This window comes from Acanthochromis polyacanthus, chromosome 11 (genome assembly GCF_021347895.1).
Source record: "Acanthochromis polyacanthus isolate Apoly-LR-REF ecotype Palm Island chromosome 11, KAUST_Apoly_ChrSc, whole genome shotgun sequence".
NCBI classification, from domain to species: domain Eukaryota; kingdom Metazoa; phylum Chordata; class Actinopteri; family Pomacentridae; genus Acanthochromis; species Acanthochromis polyacanthus.
In genome coordinates, this window is record NC_067123.1 from 3,180,157 (window position 1) to 3,202,002 (window position 21,846).

Below are 21,846 nucleotides of genomic sequence, written 5' to 3' on the forward strand. Positions count from 1 at the left end.
TTGTGTCATTTTTACCGTTTTTGCTTCTGTTTGTGTCATATTTATGTCTTTACTGTCGTTTTTGCTCTTTTTGTGTTTTTTAGTCATTTTTGCTTCTTTTTGTGTCATTTTTGCTTCTTTTGTGTTTGTCTTTCTCAGGCTGTTTGCTAAAGCAGAAGCTATGTGTTTTTACCCTCGTTTAAATCACAAGGACTCACGCTTGTATTTTTTTCCTTGGCTTCCTTATAAATTGTCCCAAACCGATTTAAACACAGAATCTGTATAAAGAAGTCAACTCCAGTTTGACCTTCATTACATAATATGTCTAAATTTGTAATTGTGAATAAACTGAAAATGTAATTTGTTGTTGGTACGTTACAACCCCAGCTCGTTGTGGGGGTAGGAGAAGTAACATAAGAAGCCAGCTGTTAACGGCGTTGAAGATTTTTATTAACAAATAATAAAATTGTGCAAACAAAAATAAAAAGGAGGCAATAACTAATAAATGCTGAGAACTAAACCACAAAGGTAGTGTCTACAGATACGGACCCGTACCCGTAGCCCACATACGGCACTCTAGCAACAACCTTCCCAGAATGCACAGCAGCAGCAAGTCTTCATGCTTACTTTCCCTTGACCTACAACAGTTACCGTCCCCTGAAGCTCAGCAGGTTAAACAGACAACTTATAAACAGGAGCAATAAGTAGTGGTCAGGGGTTCAAATCCAGCTCATGGGCCTTAAATTTAAGGAGGTATTTTAAGTTTAAGTATATTTTTATAAATGGCCCAAGAGCAAAGAAAACTGTTTTGATTTTTTTTTTTTTTTTTTACTTTTGTGGAAAAGCATCACTTTTATTTCATTTTTTCGTGTTCATTTTCATGTTCATAGTTGTAACTTTTATAGTTTTGACAAGAGACATTTTGATAGAGAACAAAGTATTTCAAGTTATATAAAGTTTAAGTTTATTTATTGTGGAATAATACTCCTGTTTTTATTCCTATTCATGTTCCAAAAACATTTACTTTTAGTGTGTTCAGTGAATGTTTCTCCTGTTCGGCCCACGACCTAAAGTGTGCTTTGAGTTTGACATCCCTGATCTAAAGTATGAAGTTTCTGTAGATGCTAGAAAACGAGCTGAAACACCAGAATGTGAGGACAGATCTGCTGATTTACTTGAGAATCAGAAAAGTGTCAGCTGTCTTAATTATACAGTATAAACTCTAATAATGTTTTGTTTAAAGGCTGATATTTGTAGTTGAATGGAGCAGACAGGAGACGTGTTTTTCAGTAAATACACTCGTTTATGTCATGTAGTCGGTAAAAAATACATTTATTACACAGAAACAGTCCCCAGAGTCCGTTACGTCTCTGCTGATTACAGTCTGTTCGGGTCAGTCGTCATCGTCCTCCTCAGACGACGACCTCATCACGCCGCCGCTGTCGTCACGGTAACAGCGAGCCAGCAGGCGGAGCTGCTCCAGGGTCTCCTGGTAGTCGGCCAGTTCGGGCCCCTGGGACAGGAAGCTGGGGGCCACACGGCGGATGTCGAAGGATCCGGCACCACGATGGAGATCCGACAGCCAGGAGCCGAGGGCCGGACCCGACTGGAGGGACGTCAGGACGGGAACCGAGGAGACGAGGGGAGCCGGACCTGGAGAGGAAAAACAGGTTTAATGATTAATGCAGGAAATAAAAATGATTCTAAGTCACAGCTGGTCCTCCAGGGAAGAAAAAACATCATTAGCAGAGCTAGAAAACACCTAAAAGGAGGAAATGGTGAGTTTAGACACTGGAGTGACAATTTATGGTGAGATTTTACCAGAATTATTTACTTATTGGAGGTTAAAACCTGACAAAAATGACATAAAACACTAATTTACCTCATTATAATACGTCATAAGACTGCTTTTAAATGAAGAAAAGATAATAATCAGCATTAAATGTTGGAGTTTAGACCCTGTAGTGCAAATTATGGTGAGATTTTACCTGAATTATTTATATATTAGAGGTTAAAACCCAACAAAAAATAACATAAAACACTACGTCACCTGACTATAATACATAATAATTTAAGAAAAGATTATAACCAGCGTTACATGTTGGAGTTTAGACCCTGTAGTGTCAATTATGGTGGGATTTTACCAAAATCATTTACATATTAGAGGTCAAAACCCAACAAAAATAACAGAAAACACTATCTGAGTATAATACATAATCAATTCAGAAAAGATTATAATCAGAATCAAAAATATTGAGATTTTCCCTGAAATCATCACATTTTTAGAACCATTTCTGCTCCAATTGGTCTGAAATCTTTATGGAATAAAATCTGGATATTTAAAAGACATTGAAGAAACTTTCAGGTTTTTTTTAATCTTTAATAATTCCTCAGATGTTGTTCAAACAATCATTAATTAATTATGATTAACCCGACTGGACTGGAAATACCCCATTCAGATCCAAGGATTCCCTGGATCTTCTCTAGGAATGAGCTTGTTTTTATTTATACGTTATGAGGGTTTTTTGTGGCCCTAAATCTAAAATCTAAAACCAGAAATCCACTCACAGCCGGGCGGAGGCACTTCGTTCTGCAGGAAACCTTGAGCTCCAAGCGACGGGCTGAAGATCTGAGGGAACGGAGGTGTGAGCTTACTGGGAGAGGACACCAGCTGAAGAGCTCTGAGGAGAGAAGAAGAAGAGATGAGGAGGAAGAAGACGAGCAGAAACGTGGATCGGTTTAAAGGTGTCGGTGTGGAGCCTCACAGAGGAGCTGAAGGGTAGAAAGATCTGACGTAGGAGGACAGGACGTCTTCACCGCTGTGGAGGCTGTGGAGGGGAGTGGGAGGTTTGATCCCTGGAGCCAGAGAGCTGGAAAAAACCAACATATTAAAGGAACATTGGATAAATGAAGGTCCCTGAACATGCTCCAATCTGCCTCTACCTGTACATGTGTGATCACAGTCCGGCCTTCATCACATCCAGCAGCCAAATGCGAGGACCCAACCAACGCTACTTGCAGCTTTAATTGTTATTTTTTATCAGTCTTCTGTCCTCAAAGGCCTCAAAATGCGTGAAACTTTGCACACACATCAGGACAGGCAGAAAATGTGATATTTTAGGCCAATTGTAAACGTGTGATCCAAAACAGCTCAATAGCACTACTTGGGAAAGTTCAATAACGAACTACAGCCACTACAGCTACAGCTATGCATTGTGGTAGGAATACAGAACTGGTCAAGATGCACGAAAACGTAACCGACACCCATACCTAAAACACAACAGGAAGTCAGCCATTTTGAATTATGTTACTTATTTTGGACCATTCTTTGCACATTTTCAAAACCTAGAAATTTGCTGCGTGAGGAATGGATGATCAAAAGTTAGCAAAATACCCCGCAAAAGTCCGAGGGCGTGGACATGGCGGTTGGCAGAATTTCGACAGTTCGCCATGAAACAGGAAGTGCTGTCAAACCAGACTGTACATGCTCCAATCTGCCTCAAACTTTACATGTATGTTTAGAGTCTGGCCCTGATGACATACAAACACTGAAACACACATTCAGTCACAGCGCCACCTGGTGGACATGTTTGGATTCACTGACCCGTTCAATGCTGCTGCAGCTTTAATTTAAACGGAAATGACTTCATGAAACTCACATTCTAACTCAGAAATGAAGCTAAACTCACTTAATTTACACATTTAGCACTGTAACCTATGTGACTGATACTCCAGAATTATTATTTTCAATTTACCAAAATATAAAACTGCCAAAATCTGAGAAAAAAAAATGACAGAAGACCCTAAAAAGTCTATAAATCTCCAGTGACAATCACTCAAAATGTGATTGTAGAACTTCTGAAACAATATTTTGTCATTTTGTTTGTCAAATTACAGCTAAAAAATTAGAAATGCAACAAAAACACAACATTCTAAGCACTGTAAACCAGAGAAACAAAGTCTGTTGGTCTCTACATGATATTTAAAGACATTTATTTATGCAGATGCATTTTCTTATCAGTTAATCATTTATCTCTTGACTACTAAATTATTCATCAACATTTTGATAATTCATTACTTGAAGTAGTTTATAACATAAACAGCCTAATGTCTGATTTCAGCTTCTTCAAAGTGAATATTTTCTATTTTTTTCTTCCTCTGTGACACTATATTGGACAAAACATTCATGATAGTCATGATAGATCATGATTTTCTGATATTTTACAGGTCAAACAACTCGACTGATCCAGTGTATAACTGCTAACAGATGTAAATACTGTGTACTTGTACTGCAGTGTTACTTTGCAGTACTCATGGTTTGTTTCAGAGCTCTGACCTGATCAGTTTCTGGCCCTCGAAGCCTTTCAGCGTCGTCCACTGGCCGTAGCATCGACCGTCGGCCGCCTCAGGACAGGCCGACAGCGGCCTCCAGGGCGGAGCCTCACTGCACGCGCTCAGAGCGTCAGGCAGGGAGCCGCCGTGCATCATGGGAAAGGGGACGGCGCCGTACGCAGCCACCACCTGGATTCAGATCAGAGTCGCAGAAAATGCACATTTATTTATTAAAAAACAGCAAGAGTAGAGCGTTTAGATAGAAGGAAACAAAACACGATGAAGAAAATGATCATTGACCAACTTTCAGCAGGTTTATTTAAAATCTGGGTCTGTTTGAACATCTGAGGAAATATTAAAGATAGAAAACTGTAAGTTTCACAGAATATTCCAGAGTAGATTTCATCAAAAGCAGAACAAATCTGTGCACGAGCAGAATATTATAAAACTAAATATGACGCTTTAAAACACTTCAGAAAAAAAACTCAAGAAATCCCATTAACTGTGACTTTATTCCATCTTAAACCATTTCTAAATTTACTTGAAACTTTAAGAGCATCAAATATTTATATTTCTGAAAAGGTGTGAAACTGTAGCTCCATAAATCAAATACCTTGCAAGATATGTTTCAGACCAATCGGAGCAGAAATAGTTCTGAAAATGTGATGATTTCAGATGGAAGGACCCATAAATAATGAGACTACAGCATTAATATGCTTTGTAGTCATCATAATGTGTTTTATGTTGTTTTAAGTTCCAATATTCAGGTCAAATCTCACCATAAATTACACTGCAAGTCTTCAGGGCAACACTTAATGTTGATTAGAATATTTTTCTTCATTTATAATGTATTATATTCAGGTAAAGTTGTGTTTTAAAATCTAGTATGTAAATATTTCAGGTCAAATCTCACCATAAATACCACTACAGCCCTACATCCTATCTGTGGGGGGGGAGGGGGGGAGATCATTTTTTTATACGTTCTTTTCCTCCTTTTTCCTCTGTTCGGCGCTCTGTACTAATAAAACCAGACCATCGTACCTTCCTCCCGGACACGGCCAGCGTGTCGGCCAGCTGCCACATGGGGGCGCTGTTGTTCCTCAGCCGGTACGGCGCTGTGAGGGCATCCAGGGCCAGAGCCAGGACGGAGCTGGAGTGGTACCAGAGCGACGGCTGCAAACACACACAAAAAGCATGTCCTCAGTCAGAGCTAAGACATAAACCTTTCATCTACTTTGAAAAGTCTGATGACACGATTTAGTCCCAGTTCTGTGTCTTTGATTTTTTTGTCCGTATTGATTATAAAACAAACGGTGAAATCAGGCAGTTAATCTCCATCCAATCTTTAAAGAAAGATAAATAATAATCTACATATTTTAAAATGACAGCATCCATCAGAGAAACAAACTGTAAAAACAAGAGTGACTAAGACTTCAGGTTTCTGACGGTCCTTGAACTACTCACTTCTAATGTGACGTTCTATGAGGAAAATTAACCAAATCTTTGCTTAAAATCACATTTCATCAGTCACTTATAATGAATAATAAAAATAAACTGTTGGAAGTGGTCAGATTTTCTAAAACAACATAAATTTTGTGCTCTCTCTTTGGAACTGTGAAGCATTTGGAACAAATTTACATGTTGATTCCAGTTTGTTGGGTTTTTTTTTTTAATTTTGACCATTTTGTCTCTTGATGGTATTTTTGTGGTATTTTGTGTCAGTTTTGTGCATTTAAAACCAAACTTTTAAGTCACGACTCAAAACTCATCTGTTTAAATCTGCATATTCATTGTAATTCATTCATTGTTTTTTAACCGTTGTGTAACTTGTGTGTTTTGTTTTATTTGTTTTACTGTGTTTTTTATCCTCTGTAAAGTGACCTTGGGTGTTATGAAAGGTGCTGCCAAATAAAATGTATTATTATTATTTAGGGCTGCAGCTAACGAAGCCTCGACGAATCGTCTGAGCGCGATACATCATCAAAAGCGGAAGTGAGCGCGCAATGCAACAGAAATCACCGTCCGACCGGAGCGCGGAACACGGACGGACATCGGCGCTGCATCGTTCATGTATTATGTACGCATGATGCAGCGCGGATGTCCGTGTTTAGATACAGCTGTATAGTAAACGCTGACATCCGTGTTTACGATAGATCGTGGATGCCCACTTTTGATGACGTATCGTGCTCAGACGATTAGTCGAGGCTTCGTTAGCTGCAGCCCTATTATTATTATTATTACTATTATTAACAGGTAAGTAACCAAAACAAGCAAACTAAATTCATTTGAAACTAATTTTGAGTCGCTTCAGACAATCTATTAGACATTTTGGATGATTTTCTTTTGCCATTTTAGACATTTCTAGTATTTTTTGACAACATTTTGATGTTTTAAGTAACTTTTGTGTAATTTTCTATCATTTTTAAGTCGATTTAAACACAGTTCAAGCCATTTTAGACCGGATTTTGTCATTTTAAGCTAATTTCCAGTTGATTTGAGTAAAGGAGTCCTGCTGACAGGAACATATCTGAGTGACAGTGAAGAAAATTTAAAAAATTGGAGTTCAGAGGGTTGAAACATCTAACTGTGACCAGAGTAGAGTCTAAACTGAAGCCAGATGATGATATTAGTGGATCTGAAGGTCTTACGTCATAACTGAGGTGGCTGAACGTGGTGGGAGAAGAAGGTCTTCTGCCCAAACCTCCACGAAGCGTCAGCGGGCAGAAGAAAGAGCTGTGATTGGCCAGGTGGACGGTCCCTAAGGTGCAGTTCAGGAGGTGGTAGAGGTCCTTCACTGGAGTCTGGACCAACAGAGAGACGGGTTCACCAAACATCTGCTTTCACACAAACATCCAGAGAGGACCTGCTGAGCTCTACTGACCGAGTCCGGGTGGCTAACGGGAGCTACACCCCACGTCAGGATGCCTCGACCTCCGTAAGAGTCCTGAAGCATCTCTGTGACCTTCGATCCAAGACCTGAGAAACCATCAGCCAAGTCACAGAGAACCTGGAAGCCCTGAGAGGAGACGGGATTCAGAGAAAGTACAGACTTTTAGGAACAGTGAGTTCAAAGACGAGAAAAAAAACAATCAGATCCTCCTCAGAACATCTGGTTCTTCATCTCCAGTAACTTTAGCAATGATCACAGTTCTACCTTCATGAATATTTCCAGAGTTCCAGGTCCTTGAAGTCCGTAGACGTGGGTCCAGATTTATCACTTTTTAATGGACTTTTTCCATCATTTCTGAGCCTCAGACCTTCATCAGTCCAGCAGATAGAACCATGACATTTAGGAGGAGAAACACATCTGAGTTCTGGTAAAAACTGACACCAGATCAGTTTAAATCCATCCAGGTGTCACAGACTAAAGACTAAATCTGGATTCTGTTTATTTCCTCTAGAATCAACTGTGATCATCAGTATTATGGGATGTATCCTGGTGTGAACAGTTTAGAGTCCCAGAAACAATCACTGCTTCATTGGATGCGTTTCTGTTTTCTGATGATTCACCAGAGAAAACTTGAAAAGGGTCATTGTGGGTAAACTTTAAGGCTCATATCAGCATGTTGTAGGTGGTCAGAAAAGTTCTAGACAATGAAAGGAGTGTTTTACACAGATTTTGATCGTTCAGTTTGACAGAAACTTGTTCAAAATGTTTCAAAAGTCGTCCTAAATGACACAAAAGTCGTCCTGAATAACTCAAAATGTGTCTAATGTGATAAAACTTGTCCAAAAGGAACCAACATTTGTCCAGAATGACACAGAAATAGTCTAGAATTACTCAAAAATGGTCAAAACCAGCTACAAAAATGTCCACAATTATTCTTAATTTCTTCCAATAATTGTCCAAAATGACTCCAAAAAGTCCAAAGTTACAGAAAAAATGGTGTTTAACAACCAACAGATCCAGTGTTCAGACTGTGACACTTGGATGGATTTAAACTGATCTGGTGTCAGTTTTCTCAGAACTCAGATGTTTCTCCTCCTAAATGTCATTGTTCTATCTGCTGGACTGATGAAGTTCTGAGGCTCAGAAATGATGGAAAAAGTCCATTAAAAAGTGATAAATCTGGACCCAGCTCTATGGACTTCAAGGACCTGGAACACTGGAAATATTCCCAGTATGAAGGTAGAACTCTGATCATTAAAGTTACTGGAGATGAAGAACCAGATGTTCTGAGGAGGTTCTGGGAGAACTTCTTTCAGATTTCATGTGGGATAATCCTGACACTACGGTGCCTATAAATCTTAATGAGGAGAATGAAGCGTTACCTGGAGATAATCACATTCCTCCACAAAGAAGTGCAGTTTGTCCTCCAGATCCTCCAACACCGAGCCCTGCAGCAGAGATTCTCCCTGACCGAAGGCCTCCAGACGATGAGCCTCTCTGAAGACACATGAGACTAAATGAAGAAACTCAAAGCAGCTAACTCCACACAAAGAACATCTAACCTTTAAAACCAGAAGCACCTGGTTAGAAACTCGTGTTATTGGTAGAATTAACTTGTTTGTTAGAGCGTATTATAATATTATGGCTGGAATAAACCCTGAAAACTAGAAATACTTGGACAGAAAGTCGTGTTTTGGCTGAAAAAATCCATAAGATGTGTTAGAAATTATTATTTGAGAGGAATAAACCTTTAAAACCTTAAATACATGGTTAGAACGGAGCATTTTAGATGAAACAGACCACTCCAGTAGGTGGCACTGTGGTGGAAAAACAAAGGTGGTTGCATCATATTGGGGCTATTTCATGGATGAACATGAGAAGTTTAGTGGACTTTCACTGACAGATTTTGGGTTTAACTGGATTTATGTTTAAACATCAAGATGAAAACCTGGTTCTGGATTAGATGTAAGGTCTCTTAGAGCTGAATTTATGGTTCTGGATTAGATCTAAGGTCTCTTAGAGCTGAATTTGTGGTTCTGGATTAGATCTAAGGTCTTTTAGAGCTGAATTTATGGTTCTGGATTAGATCTAAGGTCTTTTAGAGCTGAATTTATGGTTCTGGATTAGATCTAAGGTCCTCAAGAGCTGAATTTATGGTTCTGGATTAGATCTAAGGTCCTCAAGAGCTGAATCTATGGTTCTGGATTAGATCTAAGGTCTCTTAGAGCTGAATCTATGGTTCTGGATTAGATCTAAGGTCTTTTAGAGCTGAATTTATGGTTCTGGGTTAGATCTAAGGTCCTCTAGAGCTGAATCTATGGTTCTGGATTAGATCTAAGGTCCTCTCGAGCTGAATCTATGGTTCTGGATTAGATCTAAGGTCCTCTAGAGCTGAATCTATGGTTCTGGATTAGATCCAAGGTCCTCTAGAGCTGAATTTATGGTTCTGGATTAGCTCTAAGGTCCTCTAGAGCTGAATTTATGGTTCTGGATTAGATCTAAGTCCTCTAGAGCTGAATTATGGTTCTGGATTAGATCCAAGGTCTTTTTGAGCTGAATTTATGGTTCTGGATTAGCTCTAAGGTCCTCTAGAGCTGAATCTATGGTTCTGGATTAGATCTAAGGTCCTCTAGAGCTGAATCTATGGTTCTGGATTAGATCTAAGGTCCTCTAGAGCTGAATCTATGGTTCTGGATTAGATCCAAGGTCTCTAGAGCTGAATCTATGGTTCTGGATTAGCTCTAAGGTCCTCTAGAGCTGAATTTATGGTTCTGGATTAGCTCTAAGGTCCTCTAGAGCTGAATTTATGGTTCTGGATTAGATCTAAGGTCCTCTAGAGCTGAATTTATGGTTCTGGATTAGATCCAAGGTCCTCTAGAGCTGAATTTATGGTTCTGGATTAGATCTAAGGTCCTCTAGAGCTGAATTTATGGTTCTGGATTAGATCTAAGGTCCTCTAGAGCTGAATCTATGGTTCTGGATTAGATCTAAGGTCCTCTAGAGCTGAATCTATGGTTCTGGATTAGATCTAAGGTCCTCTAGAGCTGAATCTATGGTTCTGGATTAGATCTAAGGTCTTTTTGAGCTGAATTTATGGTTCTGGATTAGTTCTAAGGTCCTCTAGAGCTGAATCTATGGTTCTGGATTAGATCTAAGGTCTTTTACAGCTGAATTTATGGTTCTGGATTAGATCTAAGGTCCTCTAGAGCTGAATCTATGGTTCTGGATTAGATCTAAGGTCCTCAAGAGCTGAATTTATGGTTCTGGATTAGATCTAAGGTCCTCAAGAGCTGAATCTATGGTTCTGGATTAGATCTAAGGTCTTTTAGAGCTGAATCTATGGTTCTGGATTAGATCTAAGGTCCTCGAGAGCTGAATCTATGGTTCTGGATTAGATCTAAGGTCTTTTAGAGCTGAATTTATGGTTCTGGATTAGATCTAAGGTCCTCTAGAGCTGAATCTATGGTTCTGGATTAGATCTAAGGTCTTTTAGAGCTGAATCTATGGCTCTGGATTAGATCTAAGGTCCTCTAGAGCTGAATCTATGGTTCTGGATTAGATCTAAGGTCCTCTGGAGCTGAATTTATGGTTCTGGATTAGATCTAAGGTCCTCTAGAGCTGAATCTATGGTTCTGGATTAGATCTAAGGTCCTCTAGAGCTGAATCTATGGTTCTGGATTAGATCCAAGGTCCTCTAGAGCTGAATCTATGGTTCTGGATTAGCTCTAAGGTCCTCTAGAGCTGAATTTATGGTTCTGGATTAGCTCTAAGGTCCTCTAGAGCTGAATTTATGGTTCTGGATTAGATCTAAGGTCCTCTAGAGCTGAATTTATGGTTCTGGATTAGATCCAAGGTCCTCTAGAGCTGAATTTATGGTTCTGGATTAGATCTAAGGTCCTCTAGAGCTGAATTTATGGTTCTGGATTAGATCTAAGGTCCTCTAGAGCTGAATCTATGGTTCTGGATTAGATCTAAGGTCCTCTAGAGCTGAATCTATGGTTCTGGATTAGATCTAAGGTCCTCTAGAGCTGAATCTATGGTTCTGGATTAGATCTAAGGTCTTTTTGAGCTGAATTTATGGTTCTGGATTAGATCTAAGGTCCTCTAGAGCTGAATCTATGGTTCTGGATTAGATCTAAGGTCTTTTAGAGCTGAATTTATGGTTCTGGATTAGATCTAAGGTCCTCAAGAGCTGAATCTATGGCGCTGGATTAGATCTAAGGTCCTCTAGAGCTGAATCTATGGTTCTGGATTAGATCTAAGGTCCTCGAGAGCTGAATCTATAGTTTTGGATTAGATCTAAGGTCCTCTAGAGCTGAATCTATGGTTCTGGATTAGATCTAAGGTCTTTTAGAGCTGAATCTATGGCGCTGGATTAGATCTAAGGTCCTCTAGAGCTGAATTTATGGTTCTGGATTAGATCTAAGGTCCTCTAGAGCTGAATTTATGGTTCTGGATTAGATCTAAGGTCCTCGAGAGCTGAATCTATGGTTCTGGATTAGATCTAAGGTCCTCTAGAGCTGAATCTATGGCTCTGGATTAGATCTAAGGTCCTCTAGAGCTGAATCTATAGTTTTGGATTAGATCTAAGGTCCTCTAGAGCTGAATCTATGGTTCTGGATTAGATCTAATCTTTTCTGGAGCTGAATTTATGGTTCTGGATTAGATCTCAGGTCTTCTGGAGCTGAATTTATGGTTCTAGATCAGATCTCAGGGCTCCAGCTCTGATCTTTACCCATCGTGGTTGTACTGGTGGATGACTGAGATGGTTCTGGGGTGGAGGTGGATCCTCAGGAAGTCGGACCACACTTTGACGCTGCCCTCCAGCCGGTAGCCCCTCTGGACCCGAGACAGTCGACTGTTGACCGACTCGACGCTCATCGAGCCGCCGGCTGCTGCTGCTGGGAGAACATCAGAGTCAGTTCTGTGGATCTTCAGCCTGAATCTGGACTCTCATTAAAAGGTTCTCCAGAGTTTCTCACCTGAACACTGAGGCTGAGAGCTGCAGGAGAAATCCACCTCGGCCAGGATTTCCCCCTTCTAGAGGCAGAAACATCAGGATGAATAGAGGTTTTAGCTTTGGAGGAGTTTTCTGGATCTAAACAAACATTAAACTACAGTGTTTATTTCTAGAAAAATATTAGAAGATCTGATGTCTCTGTGTGGGAGAATTCTGGCTGGTTTTTATCAATAATGTAAATTATTAAACAGCCTTGGAGCGTTTTTCTACGTTCTAGAAGTTACTGTCTCAGTTTATAAGTCTTTAAAAACAGATGGTTTCCCTTTTTAATGTTATGAATTCATGTTTTCAATGTATTTCTGTGTGAAGAATATTATTTAGCTGCTGCTGTATTTTCAGCATTAATATAAAAAATAAGATATGAATAATATAAATAACTTTTTATTTCTGCTATAAATACTCACGTCCAGCTTGTCCAGATCTTCTAGAAACGAGTTCTTCGCAGGAGGACTTTCTTTGTGCATCAGGAGGCTTCCGTCCCTGCAGGATGGAGAACATTTACACCTCAAATACACTTTATATACATTACATACATTATATATATCCCAAATGACTTGAAATTTGTCCAAAATTACAAAGAATTGTAAAAAAAAAAAAAAAGTCTCAAAATGACTCAAACTTTGTCCAGGGTTCTGGATTAGATCTTAGGTCTAATCCAGATGACTTCAAACTTGTCATAAATTACTCAGAAAAAGGGGACTCAAAATTGGTCCAAAAATATTTTAAAAACTGTCCGACAAATATAAGATAAATTCACATTTCTTACATTTGAAACGGCTGCATTTTGAATTTGTTGTGTATTTTTTAAAGACACACTGAATGTTTCATGGGTTATTTTTTTCCATATAAAGAGAAATTATTTCATATTTTCCACCATTTTTAACACCAACAACCTTTACTCTCTATTTCAAATACATTTTGTAATGTTATTATCAACATATACTATTATGTTACAGAGCTTTCTACTAAAACAATGTAAAATTAATAATGAACATTTCTTGGTTTTAATTCTACCAAAGAACAAATATGTGAGAGACGTTTCTGAGCAAACACCAGACTGTTTCTTTCATAGTAAAACACAAACATGTAAACTACTATTTGGTCTGAAAGCTGCAGCACTACCTGGTGAAAAAACTCAGAATTATTCTTATTTATTTACCAGGTGACAGCGGAAGTGTCTTTGCCGGCATCATACAGACTCCCCTCCTGCCGCAGAGTCCGAAGACTTCCTACAAACAGTTTAAATCTAATTAAATTCACATTTATAATCATGTTTAAAACAACACGAGTTGACTGAAGCTATCAGAGAGGCAGCAACAAAACTATGTGCAAAACATCAAGACAAGAAAACACACAAAAAAAGAAACAGAATAAAAGACCGCAGCAGCAAAACAGGAGACATAAAAAATATTAGGTCATTAAGAGGAGCAAAAACTTTATTTTCTAATATTTTATTGCCACTTCTAATGTTTTACTGAGGCTTTTGAAAAGTTTTATTGTCCTTTCTGATAATTTAATGTCTTAAAACAGGCAAAACAGGATAAAAACTTGTTGGATCAAATTCAGAAAAAGTAAATCTCAAATATTAGGACCATTAAATGCAGCAAAAATGATATTTTCTAGCATTTTTTGAACATCTTTTTTGGTTTTGTTTCAAAATTATCTTTTAAAGCCTCTGAAAATGTGAGTCTTGTGGTTTTTCTTGACAAAATAATTGAAGAAACAACATTTGATTGAAAGATGAAGACTTTTTATTCACGTTTTGTTGCATCTTCGCTTCAGGGATTTAAATGACAAAACATGAATCAGTTTGAACTAAATCACACCCTGGGGAACGTTCTATTGAAGCAGACTAGAGTAAGACACCTGGAGGACAGGACTTACCTTTGAGGTCCATGGCGATGAGCCGAGGCGTGTAGGTGACGTGTCCTCCCAGAGTCTGACCTTCACGGAACACCACATCGCTCTGGATCTCACCGGCAGGCGACTCGGGATCGTACGACAAAGACGCATCCTGGAAACAGAGAAAAGAAGATCAGCTGCTTTTATCTGCAGGAAAACAGACAAAAACACTGAAGCATTCATCCACGAAGAAACTAAAATGAAATATTCAAAACCAGAGAGACAGAGGAGCTGGAAAGTGTACGAAAGAACGGAAACATCAAAATTTTAAATCCAGTTTAGTTAACAGAATTCTAATTTAATATTAAATAAAAACTAAATAAGTCGAAAATATTTAAGTAATCCGTACTCGCTCTTAATTCTGAAGTAACTGATTTTATCCAGAATACAGCTGTTTTATAACCTTTAATTCTGTCAAGTTCTTAACATTTGTTGATGACAGATCTGAGCTGGAACAGTGCTTGATTTAGTGTGACGCCGATTTATTTTATTATTATATTTATTTATGTGAAGCATGGTGGTGGCAGCATTATAATATCAAGCATGGTGGTGGCAGCATTATAATGTGAAGTTAAACTTTATTTTTGTTATAAAAGGTTCCCGACATGATTCCAGATGCTGATTCTCTTTCATCCGGTCAGCATCTATGGAGGTGAATTCACTCCGATTTCCACAGATTCTGCTTCATCTCTGGGAGTAACTGCCGTTTATTTAAATTAGTGCTGCCATAAATAAATGCAAACTCTCACATTTTAACTTGCAGAGCTGCTAAAAATAACATGTTAGCAGATTCTGGTGCCAGTTTCCACTTTAAATCTGTTTGTGTTGCATCTTTGAAGCAAAAAGTAATTTAACAACACATTAGTCAAAGGAATAAAAGCAAATATAATAGAAAAAAGTGGTACCAGTGCAGACAAATCCAGAGCTGTCAAGTAACGAAGTACAAATACTTCGTTACCTTACTTAAGTAGATATTTTGGTTATCTATACTTTACTGGAGTAATTATTTTTTGGACCACTTTTTACTTCTACTCCTTACATTTTCATGTAATTATCTGTACTTTCTACTCCTTACATTTTAAAAATTGCCTCGTTACTTCATTTCGACTTGTTTTTATTCCGGCTATCCAGATAAAATCCGCCATCCGAATAGAATTAATTTAATTGTGGTTGGATGAGAAGTCTCAACGTGACACCATTCCTATACCCCATTGGTTTCAAAGCGATGCAACGCGCTTGCGCATTACACACCCGCACACCGGAGCAGAATGTAGAAGCGTTAATACAGTAAATGGTGGAAGAGAAAATGTCCATGGCGGCAGACGAGGAGCTTTCCCAACCAAGCACCAGTGAGGAGGGTGCAGGCAAGGAAGACCAACCAACCCTTGTTCATCCCTGGCCTTATCTGGAGGATTTTTTTGATATAACAGGATGCAAAAACAACTCTTTTCGCATGCAATGCAAACTGTGCGCACCGAAGTACCACGAGCTAATGGCTTTCAAAAACTCACCATCAAATTTAAAGAAGCATATTGAGGTAAGTTCTAAGATTCAGTCGTGATCTGCTAATAGTAAAATTGCAATGTTTGCTATGGCTGGGTAAATGCTAAGACATGCCATGCTTTGCATGCTAGCTTATGATTCAATGTTGCAAGTTTGTTTGGTGGGCTCCGTGTAAGGTTTAAAATTCGACGTTAGCCAAATGTTTTCTGAGCTTGTATTGTTGTTATATGCAATATTTGTAAGTTAACCCTTTAAGCTTCAGTCAATTCCAGCTGTTTTCAGTACAAAAAAATCGCTAATATTCTATTTTTAAATTAAAAAAATTACGAAAAATACAGGGAATATTGGACGGGCATCGCGAGGTGCATTTCCTTGAAAACGACCGATTCGGGGATTTTATACCGACTTCAGGACATGTTTTGGACAAAATAGTTTACTGGCTTGTGTCATCTGGATGTAAAAGGTTGGATTATGGCCGTTTTTTGTGGAATCTTTTTTTTGTGTGTAATAATAAACCCGGAAATGTGAGTCGCGCTGTGTGCGTTGAAGCCGTGTATAGAGAACGGATGGATGAATATTCGTTTTTGTCGGACAAATGTGTTTTTCTCACCCGCTGTGGTAATCACATCTGAAAGTGGTTTATACCGGCGGATTCATGAGAATCTAAGCTTTCCATCGGCGTATAGTGTTTGTATAATCGTGTTTACAGCCGTCGGACATTCTTGAAATTCCTATGCAAATTAGTAGGTGTACCGCCGGCGGTACACTGAAGCGTAAAGGGGTAACTGTGCGGAGCTATTCCGCAGCTGGTAAATAAGGCAGGCAGTTTACAAGAATCTGCATAATTATTACCTCTGCCAGGAGGTTATGTAATCACCAGAGTTTGTCTCTCTGTCCGTCCGTGTGTGTGTGTGTGTGTGTGTGTGTGTGTGTGTGTGTGTGTGTGTGTCTGTGTGTGTCTGTGTGTGTCTGTGTGTGTCTGTGTCTGTGTCTGTTAACAGCATAACTCAAAAAGTCATAGACGGATTTTCACCAAATTTTTACAGGATGTCCGGAAGAGCAAGAGTAAGAATCGATTAGATTTTGGAGGTGATCCGAATCACCGTCTGGATCCAGGAATTTTTTGAAGGTCGAAGGACAATTGAGAGATGGCCGCCAGGCCATCTCTCAATTTGACAGAGATTCCTGGATCCAGACGGTGATTCGGATCACCTCCAAAATCTAATCGATTCTTACTCTTGCTCTTCCGGACATCCTGTAAAAATTTGGTGAAAATCCGTCTATGACTTTTTGAGTTATGCTGTTAACAGACAAACAGACACACACAGATAGACAGACAGACAGACAGACAGATGGCATGGCGGAGGTATGCGCTCTCCGAGTGCTTTTCTAGTTCTGTCTGTGTTTGAACGTGCGCGTGCCTGTGTTGGACATGTCATATGGGTCATTGTAAAGAGGCCCAACTTTCAGCCAAATGCTGATGTGTTTAAAATGTTTAAAACTAATTAAAGTCCCATTATCTCAGCAATGCCAGCACCTGCCTGTGGTCCTAAGAGAGTTTGGTCTGCTTAACATAATTACATAGACAAGTGAAACTACTCCCTAACTTGTAGTCTAACCTTCATTCATGAACTTCAAGAATGACATTTAATACAACAGAGGTCCCATACAGTCTGAGTTTGTGGTTTGAGTTCAATGATGTGAATCTCAATCTGTGCCTGTGCATTCATTTTCTCCACAGAAGAAACACCCTACTCATCTGGAGAGGTACAAGCAACTCACTTCAGCATCCCTCAAAAGGAAGACATCAGCTGAAGATTCTTTGGCCCCACCCTCCAAACAAACCAAGCTGTGGGAGACTCGTAAAGTTTCCCAGGCAAGTGTGGACAAATTAGTTCTCAAATTCATTGTCCAAGGCTTGCACCCACCGCACATTGTTCAGCAACAGGGCTTCACTGATCTTGTGAAACATCTTCAGCCAAATACAAATGTCATGACACGCAATACTGTTGTCAACAAAGTCACAAATGCCGCTGTTGAAATGAAAAGCAAACTGAAAGCGGCCCTTAGTGAAATTGAGTTCATAGCAACAACAACAGACTGCTGGACAGCACACTGTCGCAGTTTCATTGGTGTCACAGCGCACTGGTTTAACTCCCAGACCATGCAGAGATTCTGTGCTGCCCTGGGATGCAAGCAACTTAAAGGGTCACACACATTTTCTGCACTGGCTAGTGCCCTAAATGAAATTCACACAGAATTCAATATCAGAGACAAGATCATTCGCACTACAACTGACAATGGATCGAACTTCCTGAAAGCCTTCAGAGTTTATGGGAAGACTGACAAGAACAACAATCCTGAACCTGTAGGAGAGCGTGCTGAAGAAGAGGACGATGGTGGCCAAAATGATGATACTGATGAAGAAGAAGAAAACATTGAGGGTGTTGAATTTGTTGATACTGGAGCCCTTTTGGACAAAGATGACTACTTGGAATATCAACTACCCAAGCACCATCGCTGCGCCTGCCACCTCCTCAATCTGGTGTCCACAGTTGATGCTTCAAAAGCAGAGGACAACCCATTGTACAAGCGCATATCAAGGTCCACATTTGCCAAATGCTCTAGCCTGTGGAACAAAAGTTCAAGAACAACCATCGCATCTGAAGTGATTAACCCTTTAAGCTTCAGTCAATTCCAGCCGTTTTCAGTACAAAAAAATCGCTAATATTCTATTTTTAAATAAAAAAAATTACGAAAAATACGGGGAATATTGAACGTGCATCGGGAGGTGCATTTCCTTGAAAACGACCGATTCGGGGATTTTATACCGACTTCAGGACATGTTTTGGACAAAATAGTTTACTGGCTTGTGTCATCTGATGTGAAAGGTTGGATTATGGCCGTTTTTTGTGGAATCTTTTTTTGTGTGTGTAATAATAAACCCGGAAATGTGAGTCGCGCTGTGTGCGTTGAAGCCGTGTATAGAGAACTGATGGATGAATATTTGTTTTTGTCGGACAAATGTGTTTTTCTCACCCGCTGTGGTAATCGCATCTGAAAGTGGTTTATACCGGCGGATTCATGAGAATCTAAGCTTTCCATCGGCGTATAGTGTTTGTATAATCGCGTTTGCACCCGTCGGACATTCTTTAAATTCCTATGCAAATTAGTAGGTGTACCGCCGGCGGTACACTGAAGCTTAAAGGGTTAAAGACCACTGCACACTCCAACTGATAAGGCCTGTTGCTACAAGGTGGAATTCATTCTTCTCCGCTGCGGAAAGACTTGTGAGAATAACAAGAGAACAAGGTGAAGGAGCACTTGCAGCTGTCTGCAGTAAGCTGGATATACAAAAGTAAGTGTTTGTTTTTCTGTCTTCTGCCTTTAATAAAGAGATTACCCAATCACTGTCACAATTTTATTCTTTTGAATGCACAATATGCAGTCCCCATGTTTACTCTGGATGTTATTTGTAGCAACATAACTAAATTTCTGAAAGTCTCAGATGACAGTATTTTCCTTTTTAATTATCAGTTCCTTCAGTTAAAGGTTCTATATCAAGTAAGCTAAATGTTCCATGTTGTATTTTTCTTTTATTTGTGCAGGTTTACTCCAGTGGAACTTGCATTTCTTGCAGAATATGTGAAGACAATGAGCCCAGTGGCCAAGGCAGTGGATGTTCTTCAGGGAGAAACCAGTGTGCAGATGGGATGGCTGCTCCCCACCATAACTCTACTAAAGACCAAGCTCCAGAACCTTCAGGTCACCTCCAAGTTTTGTGAGCCTTTGATTGCTGCACTTCTTTCTGGCATTGAAAAACGCTTCGGAGAAATGCTTGCAGATCCAGAGCTGATAGCCGCAGCCATTCTGGTTCCCAAATTTAAAACCTGCTGGACAAGTGATGAAAACATCTTGAAACTTGGTAAGTATCTCACCTCTCAACTTGCTCTTAATATGTGTAATTTCTTTGGGGACAGTGAAATGAGTTTGAAATGACATTTAACGACACACGCACAGAACAATCAATGGCACAATTACTACACTGTAATATAATGTAAATTGTTTGGATTTTTGTTTTTATTCCACAGGCCTTGACTACATAAAAAGCCACTTGAGCTGTCAGGAAAGGAATCCTGTCTCTGAGGGCTCCCTGTCATCTGAGGAAGAGGACTTCTTTTCCTCCTTAAAGAAGACTGGCCCCCTTGAAAAGACCCAGCAGCTGGATGCATACCTGGGGTGCCCAGGAGACATGACAGAGGTGATGAAGTCCTTCCCAGCTGTGTGCCACCTATCACTGAAGCTTAATACGGCACTCCCTGCCTCAGCAGCCTGTGAAAGACTGTTCAGTGTTGCAGGGCTGATCTTCAGGCCAAGAAGAGCGTGCATTGGCTCAGTAAACTTTGAGAACCAGCTACTTTTGCGGCTGAACAAAGACTATTGGTAACTCTTTGTTGCTTGTCCTTTGCTTGACTGATGTCAGTCTTTATGTTAAAAGTGCCTGTTACATCTCCTTAAATTTGAATCGTTGCGATTACCTACAGAAATGGGCATGACCAAGAATGTGGCACAATAAAGGTTAATTGATAATATGCGTCTGATGATTTACTATTTGCACCATTCCAACAACTAGTCATCATATTTGCTGCTCCATGAAACACGTGTTAATTGTCAGTAGTACACACACATGATTCTGTAATATATATTTACTAAAATGCATTCCTTTTCAATGGACATATATGAGGTGGAAACAGATAGCCTATTCTAGTGCATTCCAAATTTTTCAACATTAGTCGTTATAACCTTTTAGAAAATGTGTTTTATGATTGCACTCTAGCCATTTTTTCCCTCACATTACTTTTACTTTTATACTTTTAAGTAGTTTTAAAATCAGTACTTTTGTACTTTTACTTGAGTAAAAAGCTGGAGTTGATACTTCAACTTCTACAAAAGTCTTTTTGAACGTTATTATCTATACTTCTACTTAAGTAATGAATGCAAATACTTTTGACACCTTTGGACAAATCACACTCTATCACCATGACTTAATTAAATGCATGGCTGCAACATACTCATTTAAGATTTATTGATAAATATTCTAAGTTTTGTTGAGTTGTGTTGACAAAATAATGGAAGGAAATGAGCTGTGTTGTTTTCTGACAATTAGTTTCATGTTTAATGGAGGCTGGACAAAAACTAACTGTACAGTACAAATTAGATGATTTTATTAAAGTGCTGAATCAGATTCTTCTACTGCAGAATCTCATCCACAGACTGCTGAACCTGGACTTGATAATTAGCATCTTTAGCACCATAAATGTAGGCGTTAGCTCCGGGTTTAGCTCCTGTATGTTACATTAATTATCTCTCGTCTTATTAGTGAGTTAAACTGAACATTAAATGAGCATCCCTGCTGCGGCTAACTCGAGCTAACTCCAGTCTGCCAAGTTTGACAGCACATGCTAACGCTAGCTAGCCTAGCCCAGCTTTAGCCTAGCCGCCGCTGCTGTGTATTTCTCACCTGTAAATTCCACCAGTGGGTCCCCACAAAGTTGGAATAATGTCCGAGCTGGAGAGTGATGACTTCTCTGCAGAGGCCGCTCATGGTGGCGCTGTCAGCGGGCAGGAGAGGAGCTGGGAGTCGCTGCTGGGAGCACCAGGAGCATCATGGATGATGTTTGGAGGCGACAACACTGAGCCGAGACGAGCTAACCAGGGGAGGAAGCCGAAGAAAAGAGCCGCGTCCTATTGGCTGACAGAGATAGGAGACGACAAATGATTGGCTGTGCAAATGACGTAGCGCGGTAGTTTGGTTTCACCGTGCCGTAGTTTCACGTGCGGCCAGATCGTGCTGTTGTGTTTAGCTGTAGAGAGACTATTTAGAGACTAGTTTACATGGTTAAATTCTGAACTGTATCATCATTATCTATTGTATATTGTAGAGAGACTGGTTAAAGACAAGTTAGAGATAAATTAAAGACTTAAAGACCAGTTAGAGAGTGGTTGAAGGGCTAATTAGAGACTAATTTACATGGTTAAATTAGTAATTCCATTATCATTATATATTGTAGAGAGACTAGTTAAACACTAGTTGTGTTGCATGGCGGTGGCAGCATCATAATGTAAAACGTGGTGGCAGCATCATGATGTGATGCATGGTGGTGGCAGTATTATAAAATCAAGCATGGTGGTGGCAGCATCATAATATTAAGCATGGTGG

At 39.5% G+C, this 21,846-nt stretch overlaps 2 protein-coding genes across 3 annotated transcripts; one reads left to right on the forward strand and one right to left on the reverse strand.

Annotated features, from left to right (window-relative positions):
- Positions 1-1,261: 1,261 nt before the first annotated feature.
- Positions 1,262-21,341, reverse strand: msto1 (misato mitochondrial distribution and morphology regulator 1). 2 transcript variants are annotated; one of them, XM_022220315.2, is made up of 14 exons: positions 21,148-21,341; positions 14,106-14,235; positions 13,381-13,450; positions 12,626-12,701; positions 12,184-12,241; positions 11,937-12,099; positions 8,584-8,698; positions 7,193-7,327; positions 6,960-7,112; positions 5,353-5,484; positions 4,316-4,500; positions 2,745-2,849; positions 2,548-2,660; positions 1,262-1,632 (listed from the first exon to the last, which is right to left on the reverse strand). In XM_022220315.2, the coding sequence occupies exons 1-14, from the start codon at positions 21,229-21,231 to the stop codon at positions 1,373-1,375; spliced, it is 1,779 nt and encodes a 592-aa protein (XP_022076007.1). In that variant the 5' UTR covers positions 21,232-21,341; the 3' UTR covers positions 1,262-1,372. The 2 variants fall into 2 exon arrangements, with proteins under 2 accessions (XP_022076007.1, XP_022076006.1); XM_022220314.2 differs by having other exon boundaries at positions 11,937-12,102.
- On the forward strand, positions 15,048-18,452 carry LOC127536209 (uncharacterized). The gene is made up of 2 exons (XM_051955968.1): positions 15,048-15,660; positions 17,368-18,452. The coding sequence occupies exons 1-2, from the start codon at positions 15,415-15,417 to the stop codon at positions 18,352-18,354; spliced, it is 1,233 nt and encodes a 410-aa protein (XP_051811928.1). The 5' UTR covers positions 15,048-15,414; the 3' UTR covers positions 18,355-18,452.
- Positions 21,342-21,846: the final 505 nt, after the last annotated feature.